General features: G+C 63.6%; 3 protein-coding genes and 1 non-coding gene across 7 annotated transcripts; 1 reads left to right on the forward strand and 3 right to left on the reverse strand.

Annotated features, from left to right (window-relative positions):
- Positions 1-1,255: 1,255 nt before the first annotated feature.
- On the forward strand, positions 1,256-3,422 carry NOXO1 (NADPH oxidase organizer 1). 4 transcript variants are annotated; one of them, XM_039246873.1, is made up of 8 exons: positions 1,256-1,350; positions 1,444-1,524; positions 1,707-1,789; positions 1,875-2,060; positions 2,217-2,398; positions 2,493-2,597; positions 2,872-2,989; positions 3,090-3,422. In XM_039246873.1, exons 1-8 carry the CDS (start codon positions 1,267-1,269, stop codon positions 3,400-3,402), a joined length of 1,152 nt encoding a protein of 383 aa, XP_039102804.1. In that variant the 5' UTR covers positions 1,256-1,266; the 3' UTR covers positions 3,403-3,422. The 4 variants fall into 4 exon arrangements, with proteins under 4 accessions (XP_039102804.1, XP_039102805.1, XP_039102806.1 ...); XM_039246874.1 differs by having other exon boundaries at positions 1,707-1,782; positions 1,883-2,060; XM_039246875.1 differs by having other exon boundaries at positions 1,710-1,789.
- A 202-nt stretch (positions 3,423-3,624) lies between these two features.
- On the reverse strand, positions 3,625-10,033 carry TBL3 (transducin beta like 3). Its single transcript, XM_039246856.1, has 22 exons — positions 9,939-10,033; positions 8,478-8,529; positions 8,302-8,397; positions 8,168-8,215; positions 7,921-8,062; positions 7,741-7,825; positions 7,488-7,658; positions 7,315-7,390; positions 7,142-7,235; positions 6,875-7,056; positions 6,645-6,786; positions 6,504-6,562; positions 6,317-6,420; positions 5,464-5,611; positions 5,146-5,376; positions 4,998-5,068; positions 4,761-4,917; positions 4,633-4,691; positions 4,266-4,369; positions 4,097-4,168; positions 3,850-4,008; positions 3,625-3,771 (listed from the first exon to the last, which is right to left on the reverse strand). Exons 1-22 carry the CDS (start codon positions 9,977-9,979, stop codon positions 3,659-3,661), a joined length of 2,406 nt encoding a protein of 801 aa, XP_039102787.1. The 5' UTR covers positions 9,980-10,033; the 3' UTR covers positions 3,625-3,658.
- A 1,253-nt stretch (positions 10,034-11,286) lies between these two features.
- Positions 11,287-14,952, reverse strand: RNF151 (ring finger protein 151). The gene is made up of 7 exons (XM_039246736.1): positions 14,873-14,952; positions 14,211-14,622; positions 13,699-13,816; positions 13,068-13,225; positions 12,579-12,724; positions 12,202-12,298; positions 11,287-11,811 (listed from the first exon to the last, which is right to left on the reverse strand). Exons 4-7 carry the CDS (start codon positions 13,068-13,070, stop codon positions 11,326-11,328), a joined length of 732 nt encoding a protein of 243 aa, XP_039102667.1. The 5' UTR covers positions 13,071-13,225; positions 13,699-13,816; positions 14,211-14,622; positions 14,873-14,952; the 3' UTR covers positions 11,287-11,325.
- Positions 14,701-14,827, reverse strand: LOC120241614. The gene has a single exon (XR_005530908.1). It is a non-coding gene; the product is annotated as a small nucleolar RNA ACA64 (small nucleolar RNA).
- Positions 14,953-15,061: the final 109 nt, after the last annotated feature.

The raw sequence follows: 15,061 nt of genomic DNA on the forward strand, positions 1-15,061 counted from the left end.
GGGGAGAGGAAGGAAGCAGGGGCTGTCAGGTGGGGCAGGGAGGGGTCTCACCAGCCTTCCAGGTCCCTGGCTGTGAATAAACTAACTCTTCCCCAGCTTTTCTCGTCTTCCTGGGGGAGAAGTCGGCCCCACCCTGGCCCCTGCCAGGCCTGCTGGGCCCCGCGGAGCTTGGGCGAGAGCGTGACGGCCGGGCTGAAGACACCTGCAATTCAGGTCCGCAGGTGTTCAATGCCTGGGCCAAGACCCGGGAAGGTTTGAAGGCTTCAGAGAGAGAGCTGCTGGTTGGACGGATACACAAGGGCCCTTTGTCACGGCCAGGGTGGTTTCTGGGAGGGATGCCCTAGGGGCTAACCCCTCCCTGGACAGCTTGGGGTAGGAGTCCCAACATAGAGCTGGTGGCCCCAAGGGCAGGAAAGGCCAAGCGTGCTAGGGTTGGATGGAGCTTGGGAAGTCTTCCCTATAAGGAAGCGGCCCAGAGATGTATGGCCCGTGAGCATGTCAGCTGCGGACTCCAGGCTCTAACCTGTCGTCACCTCAGTCACCTGTGATTTCAGAGGTTATAACTGCAGTAAATTGTGATAAATCAGAAATTCAGAGGCAGCTCTCAAAACCATCCTAGTCACCACCTCCCCCAAGTGCCAGTGACTGCAGACGCAGACAGGCCTTCTTTGTCCTGCCCCCCAAGTCACTTCCATCCTCTGGGTCTGTGAGGCCCACTCCTCACCGACACATCCAGAAACACTGACATTAACCATTTGATACAGATTTCTCCCACTGTGATTTGGGAACATTAAGAGATGCTTCTTCCAATACCGATATTAAGCCAAACGACCTTCACAAAACCCTTAGCACTGGGTCCTTGCTTCCTGACTTCGACGCGTTCAGCTTTCCGGGTGAGTTCAAAGACAGGCCACGGGGCTCGCCCTGGAGGAGGCCCTCCCTAGTCCCCCACCACAGGGCGTGCCGAGAGGTAGGCCGAACCCAAACCCGGCGGCACTTTGATGGCTTTGTCCCTCCTCTTTCTGTGGCCAGACTCAGGCCAGAGAGCTTCCAGCTACAGTCACACCCACCCACACCCAACTTCCCCTTCACGCTCCCCCCTCCTAGGCCCAGCAGGGCAGGCCAGGGCCGTGCTGCTAGGACCTGGCAGGTCCGGGACGTCCCTGGGGAATTCCAATCAGTCTTCCGGGTGCAGGGGAGCCCCCTCTTCCCTGTGAGCAAGGTCTCAGCGGGATCCTCGGCTAGCCCCAGAAGCCCAGGTCCCTGATGCGTGAGGCACCAGCGATGGCAGGCGCCCGGCACCCCGTGTCCGTGTGCACCCTGGCCCTAGTGCAGACAGAGCGGCTGCAGGTATGACAGGGGGTGGGAACACCTGCAGCCCCAGGGAAGGAGGTAATTCCTGGCCCGGCCCCTCCAAGGTGGCTCCAACTTTTCTCCCAACAGACATTTGCGTTCTCTGTGGGCTGGTCAGACGACAGCGAAACCTTTGTGCGCAGGAGCTGGGAGGAGTTCAAGACACTCCATGTGAGTGAGGCTGAGGGACCCCGATTCCCCCGCTGCAGGAGCCATCAATGACCCCCTCCTGGGCCTTTGCCTTTGCGCCTGTAAGGGCGTCCACCCCTACGACCCCCATCCCGTCAAGGGACCCTCACCCTCCCAAGGGAACCAGTGGACTCTCAGAGACCGATTTGGCGGTTCTCCCCCAGAAGACCCTCAAGGAAACCTTCCCGGTAGAGGCGGGCCTGCTACGGAGATCAGACCGTGTTCTCCCCAAGCTTCGCGGTGAGGCCCGCAGGGATTCCGGGAGGGGCGGGGCGCCAGGGGCCTGGTGGAGGGAACACTGGGGCGGGGGTCCCACCGCCTGTTCCCGTCGTGGCCGCAGACACACCGCTGTTGGTGCGCGGGGGGCGCACGGGCCGCGGCCTAGCGCGCTTGCGGCTGCTGGAGACCTACTCGCGGGCGCTGCTGGAGGCGGCGGAGCGCGTGTCCCAGAGCCCAGCGCTCACCGGCTTCTTTGCGCCGCAACCCCTGGACCTGGAGCCCACGCTGCCACCTGGCAGGTGCCTGACTCGCCCCCAGCTCCCTGCCCGCGGAACTTGGAGGCTGGGGGAGAGGGTGAGGGGAGGAGGAAGGCCTCTGTCGGGACCCACGGACGGGCTGAGGCTGGGCGGGTTGCGGTGGCGTGACTTCTCGCCTGCACCTGCCGCCCTTCCCAGTCTGGTGATCCTGCCCGCCCCTGAAGAGCCCCCGACCCGCCCGCCTGACAGCCTCGCCATCCGTAGCCTGGAGGCTCAGAGCCTGCGCTGCCTGCAGCCCTTCAGCACCCAGGACACGCGGGGCCAGCCTTTCCAAGCACAGGCCCAGGAGGCCCTAGACGTGCTGCTGCGGCACCCCTCAGGTGGGGCGCACAGGACTGTGAGGCCTCGCCCATCTGCCCCCAGGACCCCAGCGGGCTTGGGGGCCTGAACCTCCCGCCCACCTCTTGCTCACAGGCTGGTGGCTGGTGGCAAACGAAGACCAGCAGACAGCATGGTTTCCTGCTCCCTACCTGGAGGAAGCAGCCGCGGGCCAAGAGCGACAGGCCCTCGGAAGGGGTGGTACGCGAGTGCCCTCCTCCCCACCCGAAGTCAGCCACCACCTCTGGGCAGCCTGGCAAAGCTGGGCCATAGGAAACGCCTGCGCAAGAGGGAGGAGAGAGGGCATGGGGGCGACAGTGGCCCCAAAGAGTGTACTTGGTCCTCACAATGAGCCGGGGCCCCAGTGGGTTTCCGTGGTCCCCACTATCAGGGGGATGCTGATTCCGTGGGAGATCATGAAGTGGGGACCCCGGCCTCTGCGACCCTGCAAGTGACCCCGAACGCCCACTCCCAGGGCCCCAATTCTGCGCTGCCCGCGCCTATGAGAGCAACCACGAGGATGAACTGTCCGTGCCCGCAGGGGCGCGCGTGCGCGTGCTGGAGACCTCAGACCGAGGCTGGTGGCTGTGCCGGTGAGTGGGGGCGGGGCCGGGGCGGGCCCAGCGGGGGGGGGCGGGGCCCCAAGAGGGCGGGGCCGGACCCAGTGCTGGCCAAAACCCGCCCTCCTCACAGGTTCGGCGGGCGCTCAGGTCTTCTCCCAGCCGTGCTGCTGCGACCTGAGGGCCTGGGCGCGCTCCTGAGCAGATCGGGGCTCCACCGAGAGGCCAACGGAGAGGACGTCAGGGTGGGAGTGGCCCAAGGTTCCCCTGAGGCGCCCCAGGCCACGACCCTGCCCCCTACCGTGCCTGCCCGACCTCCGCGGAGCGCCATTCAGAGCCGCTGCTGCACCATCACCCGCAGGGCACTGGCGCGCAAGGACCCCCCTGAGGGTGTGTGCAAGTGGGCAGAGGGCAAGTCAACGGCTCCAGACCTGGGGCAGAACTGACGCCAGCCACCATCAGGGCTGGGGAGGAGCCTGTGAGGGCGGGACACTGGGCAGGCAAGGGCTGGGAAGTCTCCGCCCCCACGGCCTGAGTAAAGCTCTTCTGCGGGATCCACACCTCGTGTCTGTACTCAGGGGCAGGGCCAGGGCGGCGCACAGGGGCAGGGCTGGCCGTCGCTGGGAGCTGGGACACCACCACACCCCCACAGACACAGGGCGTCAGGGTAGAAAAGTAACCTTTCAGCATGTTTCAGAGAGCTCAGGGGGCCACAGAAGGGGCCACGGGCAGGGGGGGCAGCTTCATGTTGTGCCACAGAAAGTCCAGGAAGGTGGCTGCCTGCAGGGTCCGGCTGAGCCGCTGGAAATGCCGCTCTGGAGGGGGGCAGAGGGACGTCAGGGGGTCTGGCTGGCCGCTGTCTGCCCCGCCAGGCACCCCACCCCGCCGCGTACCGGTGTAGGGCAGCAGGGCCTCGAGCGAGGCCTGCAGACCCTCGTAGGCCAGGAGCTCCCCCGGCGCCTCGTGCCGCAGCAGCACGCCCAGCACGGCCTGGGCTTCGTGGCAGTGCCTCGAGTTGGTGTTCCACGTGACACAGAAGCGCAGCAAGGCCTCTGCGGGTGACAAGGACGGTCAGACCCGCCTGCTGGCTGGCTGCCTCTCCCATACTGGCCAGTGCCCAGCCTGCCCGCCCGCCCTGACCTTTCTGGTCCCGCCGCAGCCGCAGCACCGTGGCTCCCAGCTTCTCGCAGGCCTCAGGGTCCCTCCGGATGGCTGTGGGGGGCAGGGGAAGAGGGTGACTGAGTCCCAGGGAAGGGGCGCAAGACAGACCCAAGACCCGACCGTCCGTGTAGCCCAAGGCAGCACAGACCCTGGATGACAGTCAGCACAGTGTGGGGCCGGTCCAGGGAGATGGCCAAGCCCAGGGCCCGCAGGTACCGCTTCTCATGGAGCAGGTTGTCCAGTTCTTGCTGCCTGGGGGGGAGACGGGGGGTGGGGGGCAGGAGAGCAGGGGCACTGAGGGACCTGGTGGGGACTGAAGGCAGAGCCATCTGGGCTCTGACTCAGGATCAGCATCCTGGCCTGGAGCACCCCGTGTGTTGCTGCTCCCAGCCTCAGTTTCCCCATGCCATAAGCATAACTGACGCCTGTGTACCCTACTCCAGGCATGATACGTGGGACGTGGCTGACCGGAGGAGGGTACTGACGGGGAGCCAGGCGAGGACCCCCAGACTTACCTGACCACCTCCTCCTCCCGCCTGGCCTGCTCTTCTGCCTGCTCCTCCTCGGTCACATCCTAGGGTCACAGCGAGGTCAGACCAGCACCGGCACGCACCCCGCTTGCTCCCCCTGCAAACCCACATACCTTCCAGAGGATGACACAGGAGTCACTGGCACCCGTGAGGGCACGGTCGTCCAGCCGGCTGCAGTGCAGCCCCCAGACCTTGTCTTCGTGGGCATCCAGAGTCTTCACACACTCGTTGTTCTTGATGGTCCAAAGCTTCACGAGGCCATCAGAGCCGCTGGGGCAGGGATTGGGAGGGGGCTCAGGACTGGGGTCCCCCCCGCAGCTCACCCCAACCCCCACCCCCAGACCCCTCACCTGGACAGCAGCTGCGTACCGCGGCTTACAAAGGCCACCTTCAGCACAGAAGCATCATGGCCCTCGAACGTCTGCAGGGCGGGGAGGGGAGGCCGTGAGCCAGCACCGGGGAGGGGGGCCGGGGCTGGGGCGGGGGGCAGTAGCTTACCTTGAGGCAGCTGAAGTCCTGCAGCGCCCACAGCTTGACAGTACCGTCAGCCGACGCCGTGGCCAGCACCTGGTCCATGGGCGAGAACTGGACGCACCAGAGGCCACGCCGGTGGCCTGAGAAGACGCCCAGCAGCTGGCACTGCGGCAGAGCCCAGAGCTTGGCTGTGCGGTCCTGCGAGCCTGTGGCCAGTAGCTTGTCGTTGGGGGCGATGGCCACACTGTTGATGTCCTGGGGGCAGGAGCAGGTGGCGACTCAGACCCCCATCCTGGCAAGGGCCCTGCCATAGCCGTGCCCCAATGTGCCACGTGCTGTCACCTTCTCATGGCAGCGCTGTGTGGCCTGAGCCTGGAGAAGGACAGGACCGCAGTCCGAGGATGCGCCCTTGGACAGCAGGGCTTCAGGGATAGGCCACAGCTTCACGGTGCAGTCCTGGCTGCCCGTCACCAGGAAGGTCTCCTTCAGCCTGAGGCCAGATTTGGGGTAAAGGGAGACACCTGCTGAGTCCTGGCCAGCCCTGTCTCCCAGGGCATCACGGCCTGAGTCTGCAGGACCATGGTTCCAACCAGAGGGACTGTTCCAGAATGCAGACAGCCTCTGAGATCACTTCTCCACACTCTCCACCACCTACCCTTGGCCCACCACAGCTGCTGATTGGGTCACAACAACCCCAACCCTTCCGAGGAGAAAACGTCTCCTGTACGTGAACCTGGCTCACGGCTGTTCTTTCTGTCCTGAAAACTATCTCCACTTCCTACTTTTTAAAGTGTATTTATTTGAAGAAAGAGAAAGAGAGAAAGAAAATAAGAGAGCACGAGCAGGGGTGGGACAGAAAGAGAGGGAGAGATTCCCAAAAGGCCCCACACCGTGGGGCTCAATCCCGTGAACAGTGAGATAGTGACCTGAACTGAAATCAAGGGCCGGACGTTTAACTGACTGAGGCGCCCAGGCACCCCAAGGCTCTCCCCTTTTATTCACCCAGCCCCGAGAGCACTTCTGAGGAGCCTCCACTTCCAGCAGCACCTGGGGGGGGGGGGCTGGCATGCTGCTGCACACCCCTAGTCTCGAGCCTCCAAGATCAAGGCCAAAACCTCCCCCGCAACGTCTCCCCGAGTGGGAACCCCATTAGCAGGGTTCTGCAACACCATGGACCCCGGCCCTGACCCGCTACCTAGAGCAGCAGATGGTGCCCACGCTGTGTGTGTGCCCGGAGCCCTGGGCCACACAGGCCACCTTGCCAGCCTTGTTCATTCTCCAGATACAGATGCTCTGATCCTGGGAACGAAAGGGGTGAGGGCAGAGGCTGGGCCGGGATCCCTGTCTGGGACCCACACCTCCGCCCTCCCCAGGTGCATCACCTTGGCACAGCTGGCAAAGAGCCACCCCTTCCGGAACACGTCCAGGGCCAGGACGATGTCTGGGATAAAGCAGAGAGGAGACGGTCAAGGAGGGCGGTCGAGCCCAGGACACAGCGCGGGGCATCAGCTCGGCCGGCTCACCGCTGTGGCCGTGGAGGATCTGGCAGGCCATGGTCTGTAGCTCAAACACTTTCAGGCTGGGGCTGTTGGAGGCCACGACGACGTGGGAGTCCTCGGGCCCAAGAAACCGGACGTCCAACACCTCCTCGCTGTAGCCGGCGAACTGGGGGTGGCAGGAGGGACACGAGGCAGAGCCGCGTGAGTGCAGGGCTGGCACCCCAGGCCTCGGGCGCGGCAGGGGCGGCGCTCACCTGCTTACGCAGCCGCAGGGAGTGAGCCTCGTAGAGCAGCAGGTTGTGGTCGGCAGTGACACTGAGCAGCATGCCGGCGGAAGGGGCCAGGGCGCAGCGCGTCAGCTCCTGCCCAGGGCCCGGCGGCTGCGGCTGGGTGTACACACACCGCCCGGAGGCGGCCTCCCACACGCGCAGCCTGCCTGTGTGGGGACGGGGCGCTGCTGGGACTCGAGTCCATGGCCCTCCCCCAGCCCCCGCTGCCCACCCCGGCCTGCACCCACACACCTTGGTCCCCAGCTGTCAGGAAGTGCAGGCCCTTGGACTTCACGCCCAGCTCCGGGGCCAGCTCCTCTGGTAACAGCACGGCGGCCTCCACGCTCTGAGGATGGGCAGGTCAGGGGGGCAGACCCACCCCCTCCCCGCCCCTTTTACCGGCCCCGGTCTCCTGGAACCCCCACCTCGAACACCGGCACGGTCTTCGTGGCTTGGTGGCTCCGCAGGTCCCAGATGATGCAGATTTTGTCCCGGCCTGAGCTGAGGTGGGGTGGGGAGGGGGGTGACAGTCACCTCGGTTCTCGAGTGTCAGCTGTAGCCCTCCCCTTCCCGCGTAGCCAGGGGGCTGTCCGCTGACCTCAGCATGGTGTGGCCGTCCGCACTAAAGGTCAGTGAGGTGACGGCACTGTAGTGCGCGGTCATTGTGGCCAGGCACGACTGGTCCTGCAGCGACCACATGCGGATGGTGGCGTCCGCAGCGGAGGACAGGAGCAGCAGACGCGCGAGGTCCGGGTGGAAGGCCACCAAGCTGCGGGCACGTGGGGTGGGGCAGGTGAGCTGTGCCGCCCCGGGCCTGACGCCCCGCCCGCCCTCCGCGGACTCTGACTCACTGGACGACCCCTGACGACCCCCGAAAGTGGTGTGTCCCGTAGTGCCGCTTGACGTCCCAGACGCGCACCGCCCCGTCGCAGCCACCTGGGGGAACGCGTTTGAAGTGAAGGGGCTGCGGTGCCCAAAGGCCCCTGACCGTGTGCCCTCCAGCCAGCCCGGCCACCCAGCCAGTGACCTACCTGTGGCCAGCAGCGTGGAGGTGGGGTCAAAGGCCATGGCGGCCACAGGGGCTGTGTGTATTGCCTTCCACAGGCGGCTGACGCTACCCTCTCGCCAGGCCCACTGAGCCAGAAGGAGCGCCCGGCTGGCTGTCACCAGCACCTGGGGGAGGATGCGGTTCAGCTGCGAGTGTGGAGGCATGGCCACACGTCCTCAAAGTTTGATTTGGAGGTCCCAGAGCCCGCCTCCTGACCCCGCTCCACCCACCTCATCATCGGGGCTGAGATCGAAGGCAGTGATATCTTCCTGGTCCTCCTAGAAGCAAGGGTTGGCACACATAATACTGTGAGAACAGGCTGCCCGCCATACCAGCCCCCTGCCCTGGCTCTCCCCACCCTCACCTGCTCCAGGCTCCGCAGCACGGCCCCCGAGGCCACATCCAGGATGTTGACTCTGGTACCACAGGCGCAGAAGAGATGCTGCCCAGTCTGGTCCAGCTGGTGACAGAAGGGTCTCAGCCAAGGTAAGTCTCTAGCCCCTGCCTGCCCCACCACTCTGCCCCGCCCTGGGCTGGTACCTGCACCTTCCCGCCCTTGTAGAAAGGCTCGATCTTGCGCTCGACGGCATAGCTAGAGGGGGGCGGGGGGGAGAGAGAGTGAGTCACCCACCCCTTGGTCCCCAGTGCCTAGCTCTGTGCCAGGTGCTCTCCCCAACAGGCCCCTGCCCTGGAGGAGTTCCCAGGCAGAGGCAGGGGTGCAGGGGGTCGGAGGCGGCTCTTCTTCTGTCATCTTCTCTCAGCAGCACTTTGCGCTGGGGGGGGGGTGTTGGTACCCTCATGTCACAGAGGACTGGACGCCCGGAGCTGGGTGGTGATTCACACCATGTCCTCATGCAGGAGGACAGCCCAGGCTTCCCAGAGTCCCCAGAGCCCAGGAGGCCGGGCCTTGGGGGCCCCCTGCTGGCCATGGAGGGCCAGCCCAGGGTACCAGCCCAGAGCAACAGCCGGCTCCATTCTCGGGCCCAGCCGGCCCCTTCACCAACCCCCTCCGGCCCCTTCCTCCCCACCGGCCAAGCAGCCTTCATCTGCAGCCTCATGCTGCCCCCCCCCCCCCCCCCCCCCCCCCCCCCCCCCCCCCCCCCCCCCCCCCCCCCCCCCCCCCCCGCTCTGCGGCCTCCCCGCTGGTCCAGGCCCCGATCTTCTGCCTCAAACCGTGGCACCAAAACGACCTTTCAGAACGCAACTGTTGATGTCACCACCTCACCTATTTCCAAGACCCTGGCTGGGGGGCGGGGGGGGGCCCTCTGCTGACCTTTTCCGCGTCACACTGGATGTTCCCTGCATGTGGCTGGGGTCTCTCTGCCCGGATTTCAGTGGTGCCTCGCTAACTCCACTGGGGGGAAGCCTCACAACCAAGATGAAATGGGTCCCCCAACCCCTGAACCCGGGTGGCTATCCCACACAGACGTTCTGGGCACCGGGTGTTGCTTGTCACTACCAGCGACAGAAATGATTTACTTAACGTGTTTATTCGATCACACGGAGCTCCCATGGTGGGGATGGGACTCTGTCTGGTTCACCAGCCTGTTCACCAGGGGACCATGGGGGAATGAATAAGCACAGGCCGGAGGAGGGGCCTCCAGGGCCACAGCGGACCGTTCGGCTGATGTCCTGTTAAGAGGGACGGCTGGGGAGAGCCCCCCGGCCGCCTGTCCCAGAGCGGTTCTTCTGCCGCCACCTGAGGATCGAGGCGTCCCGCCGCCATCCAGGACCAGCCTCGACGTGCGCTCAGCCCGCCCCTTCCTCCTTTAGAATTTTCCATCCGCAACTCCTAAACCAGCTCCTGACTTAACCGACGCGAGCTCCCTGACTCTGTAACAACGCAGCCGCCACAACCCCTGCGGGCCAGTCCGCACACCACCCTCAGGCTCTCCCCGGGCCCCAACGGGCGCCCGGTCCAGGGCGGGCGCAGTCGCTCTTCCTGGCAGGAACCTCGCTCCCTCCCTGCGCGGCACCCGCAGCCGCGCTGCCCCGGCTCACTTGGCCTTGAAGCGGCCCACCCCCGCCACGGGCTCTGCCATGTCGCCGCCGCCGCCGCCGCCGCCGCCGCCGCGTGAGGGAACCGGCTCGCCGCTCTTCACTGCCGGCGCGCTGCAGATGGCGTCATGGCCCACGACTGTGACGTCACCAGCGCTGTGCGCTCGGCGCCATCTTTACTGTGGGCACTGGCTGCCGCGAAAGGAAGCGGAAACTGGCGGAGGCGTTTCTGGCCTGGAGGGGCGGTGTCGAGCGGCGTGGTGGCGGCGGCGGCCGTTGGGGAGGGTTTGCCTTTTAGTGGAAATTTCATTTTTTATATATTTATTTTTAATGTTTTATTTATTTCTGAGAGAGACACACACTCACACAGCATGAGCAGGGGAGGGTCAGAGAGAGAGGGAGACAGAATCTGAAGCAGCTCCAGGCTCTGAGCTGACAGCACAGAGCCCGACGCGGGGCTCGAACCCACAAACCGTGAGATCATGCCCTGAGATGAGGTCGGACGCTTAACCGACTGAGCCACTCAGGCGCCCCTTAGTGGAAATTTTAAAGGGAGTCGTAGGAGATGTTCACTGAAGGAATCCCAAGACTCCTGCCCCGCCGGCATTCTGGGATGTGGGGACAAGCCCGGCCGGGTGCGGGCAGCCAGGTCCAGCCTCGGGGCTCATGGTCTGGTGTGAGATGGAACGCAGGTTAACGAATAGATCGTGTAACTCTGGAGTCTCTTAAATATTTATTGATCATATTCTACGTGCAAAGTTCTGGTCTAGGCATTTGGGAGACACCAGAGGAGAACAAAACCCCTGTTTTCAAGTAGCTCAGGTGCTAGAGGGGAGAGGGGTGGGCGGAGGAAGGGCAAGGAATTAGTGCCCTGGGCGGAGCGGGGTGCAGTGGGTGCACACGCGGCGGTGGGAGAGGATTTATCGAGGTGACTGAGGCAGAGCTGAGGTTGGTAAGCATGGACCCCCGTGGCTGTCGGGGAGACCGTGCTTGTGGCTCCAGGGAACGAGAAGGGAGGGAATGGAAAGGCTGGAGGTTGGAGACAAATGGGGGGGGGGAATCCTCGTGAGGCATTGTGAGGCATTGACTTTTACTATGAGTTCAGCGTTTTGAGCCTTTTGTGTGACTGGCTGAGAAGCTAGTAAGCAGATACCCTTCCCTGGGAGAGGATCAGGGAAAACCTCTGTGAGGTCACATGCGAGGGAAAAGAGACCAGGCAAATGGAGAGCACGGAGAAGAGCCTTCGGGCAGAAGGCTTCACACCCTACGGGGTGAAGGCAGTAGTGCCCGGAAAGGGGGGCAGGGGGGCACATGGGATCAAGCTGCGAGGCCGGCAAGCACAGAGGTGGCAGGGGCACAGGCCTGGGCTGCGGTTTATTTACGCCTCCAATTACAAGGTATCTAGGCCCTGGTCCCTCCCCACCTCGGCCCCAGTGCCACCTTCTGGGGTGGCCTCGGGCTCCTCTGGAGGGGCGGCCACGATCAGCGCTTCGTCCTCCCGCAGGAAGTCCCCGAGCTGGGCCAGCTGCCTGCGGAGGAAGCTGGTGGCGCGGTGCACCTTGCGCACGCGCCGCAGCAGGCCCCGCACCAGGCCCCGGCCGCGCTCGCGCCGCTGGCTCCAGGCCTCGCGCAGCTCCCGGTAGCAGTTGTGGCGGGCGCGCTCCACTGGGCCCAGGGTGGCCCCGCAGCCCAGCGGGCAGTGCTGCCGCGCCCCGTGTGGGCATCGCCGCCGGTGCTCAGCCAGGGCCCCACGCAGCACCCGTGCAGGGCAGCCCTGGTTGGGACAGGCCATCAGCTCGAAAGGGCAGGAGTCCTGGTGCCCCCTGCGATGGGCCAGGGGGCTCGTCACCAAGCAGCCAGCGTCCGCGTTCTTGCACTGGGGGGGTGGGGGGGGAAGCACGTGAGCTCAGCCAGGCCGGATGGAGACTGCCAAGCTCTAATGGCATTTTTTTCGAGGGAAAAAGGAGGAGGCTCGCCCCAGTTACTTCTATAAAAGCAGGGGGCTGGAGAGTAGTGGCTGTCTGAGCAGACACTCTATTCTCTACAAATCCTGTGTAATCCCCATTTTACAGCTGACGCCCCGGAGGCTCAGAAAAGTTAGGTAACTTGCCTGAAGTCACACAGCAGAGATGTGACTCAAACTCAGGACCCCAAGGCTTCAGTCTGTGCTGCTGGAGCAGAAACTCTCAGTTCTGATAGGATTCTCCTCACTACCCCTCCCCCGGCGGGAGCAAGAAGGGTGTTGGGAACGGGTGCTTCAAGCTACCTTGACTTCCAAGTGGCCGATGGTCCTCCGGAGTTTATTTACATGGACTATCTTTTTCTGTTTCACTTCCTTCCTGCAGCACGGACAGGTCTTTTGTCTGGGAGGCATGAGCGAGGGGAGTGTTGGGAGTGGGAAGGGACTGAGTGGCAGCCACCTGCCTTCCCAGGAGCTCCCTTCTCAAGCTGGAAGTTCATGCGGAGCTCCGCTCTGAGGCTGGGGCCACGAGCTGCAGATACCGCAGGGTGCAGGGACCCGCGTATTTTTGCGTTCTAGGGGATTCGGCAGCTGACTCCGGCCATTGCTTGGCAGACCTTTGTCTCTGTTCCAGGCCCCGGCCTTGCCCCTGCCCTCCCACCCTCTTGGGTGCCCACAAGCACCTGGCTAGCCACCGGAGTATGCATTTCTTGCAGAAGATGTGGCTGCACGGCAACCTCACTGGCCTCTTGAGAACCCCGTGGCATACGGAGCACAGCAAGGTGCAGTCAGGAGGGCTGGTGAAGAGGTTGAGGTCATATCCGCCACTCTGCAAGGGCCAGGCCAAAATCAGGGCCTGGCTGGGACCGGGATCTGATTGCATACCCAAAGGGAAACCCCAGGATGGGGAAATGAGGTATAATGAGAGCCCCCAAGGGGAGCGCTGGGTCAGCATCCATTCTGAGGGGGCAGCGTGAGGGTCCAGACGACTACCAGTCCCTAGCTGGAGCTGACCGTGGCCCCGAGTTACACCTGACCAGAGCCCTCGGGGATGTTGGTTTTCTGGTCTCTTTGGGGAGCACTGTTCACACTAAGAAACAGGGTCCAGTTCTGGACAGCTCTGGAGTTAGGAATAAACTTAAGGGCCAGAGGCAAGAAGGTCCCATGCTCACCATGATCTGTGTCTGGACGGCAGCTCCACTGACCTCCAGGGCTCAGGAGCCTCCATTTCACAGCAGGAGTGGGCTGACATCACAGTGGCATTGTCCAGCTAAGCCAATCACAGCCTTGGCCCGGGGCCCACCGGTAGGCACCCTGTACCATCTAGCACCTGTTCACAGGTGGGAAAGCTGGCAGTGTGGACCTGGGGCAGGTCCCCGGAGCCTCTGCCTTGGGAGCGGCTGACAGCTGATCCCCAGGCAGCACTAGGCCAGGAACCAAACTAACTTCTGGGGGCTGTTTTCCCAAAGTTGAGGCTTCAGCAGGAATGTAATAGTGCCGCTCAGGCCAGATGTCCAAGAGCCCAGGACTTTTGCCGTTGACCCGCCAGCAGTTCTCTTAGGATCTAAGACCGCTAGCTGCAAAGTACAGATCAGGGAAGTAATTACCAGATTCCCATGTAACCTGCGGTACCACAGTAAAGGGCGGGGGGGGGGGGGGGGGGGGGGGGAATCTAGTTTGTGGAGAATGTTCTGGAACAGGGAAGCTCTGAGGGTTTGGGCAGGCCTAGGCTAGGAGGAAAGACATGGGGAAACGAATCTCAACTTGGGAAGCCAGCATGTTCCCACGCCTGAGCCACATTACCAGTGTCTGCAGGTACACTGCCAGCGTTAAGCTCACAGAATCCTAGAGGCCCTGGCCCCTACTGAGAGCCACAGGGGGCCACGCAGCCTGTGAGCTGGGAATCTGAACGCTCTCAGAGCTGTTATTTATATATATATATATATAAAAATAAAGGTCAGTTATTGTCCTAGAAGAGGGGGGGGTTCTTCAGGAATAACAGAATTGCAATTTGAGACACGCAAGGTATACCAAAGCCATAAACAAACACAACAAATAAAGGAAAAGAACTTTATTTTGAGGAAAAAAAGAAAGCTAAGAGGGATTTTTTTTTTTAACCAAAATACACTGGACAAAATGAGGAGTCCAGGGTGATGATGGTTTCTCACAAGCTGAGTCGCAGGAGTGATCATCCATGCAGCTTTCCCGGATCCAGAAAGGGTCTGTAGGGTATGAGCAGCACGGCTCCCCCTTCTAGGCAAACACCCCCCCCCCCCGGAAACGTATTTTAACCCTGTTTCCCTTTATTCTCTTACTTGCCGGTCGTTTGCTGGCCCAGCGCAGCTCACCGCCAAGCTCACAGGTGTTTACGGCTCCTGGGGAAGGAATGGGGTGTGGAGCGGCACACCAGGGGTTCCCACAGTGGCTCTGCCACTTACAGCATGACACTCAGGAGCCACTGCCAACATCCGAGAGCCAAGCGGTACCCCTCTGTGGCATCCAACGCGGAGCTGGACTGGCCGCGAAGAGGAGACGCCCCGGAGCGTCTCCCCTCCACAGCACACCTTGGTCGCTGCGTCCACAGATGCGCCTCCCAGGCTAATGGCTGGGGGGCCGAGGGCAGTCACGCGCGGCCGCCCCAGACCACCAGCTTCGTTGAGTGCTGACAGCAGAGCTTCCCCCCCCGTGTCCTAGCGGCTTGAGCTCCGAGGGCGGGGCGCCGGCGACCTGTAGGCAAAGCACCGAGTGAGAGACGAGAGGCCGGAGCACGCGCACCGGGGCGCGGCTGGGCGCCGGGGTGGCGGCGCGTGTCGGGGCCTGGGTTTCACCTGCCCACACCTGGGAGTGGGCGGCGAGCTGAGGCCCCCGGTGGCTCTGGGCGCCGAATCTCACCCGCGGCCACGACCGAGGCCGCAGGTGATTTTCAACCAACGCCGTCCCCCCAGCTCCCACCCCGGAACACGACGAGCCGACCTACCTGCGGCGAACGGGAACCAGGCGGCGGCCGCGCAGGCACTAGGTGCCGGGGGCCCGCAGGTGCGCAGGCGCACGCAGAGCTGGCGGGGGAACGCGGGGAGCGCGTCACCACCTGTCTGATTGGCCCGTGGCGAACTCGCGCCTGGAGCGGGGCAGCCGCGATCTCGCGGCACTTGGCTTGCTATAAATA

This window comes from Hyaena hyaena, unplaced genomic scaffold (genome assembly GCF_003009895.1).
Source record: "Hyaena hyaena isolate Hyena2069 unplaced genomic scaffold, ASM300989v1 scaffold_285, whole genome shotgun sequence".
NCBI classification, from domain to species: Eukaryota; Metazoa; Chordata; class Mammalia; order Carnivora; family Hyaenidae; genus Hyaena; species Hyaena hyaena.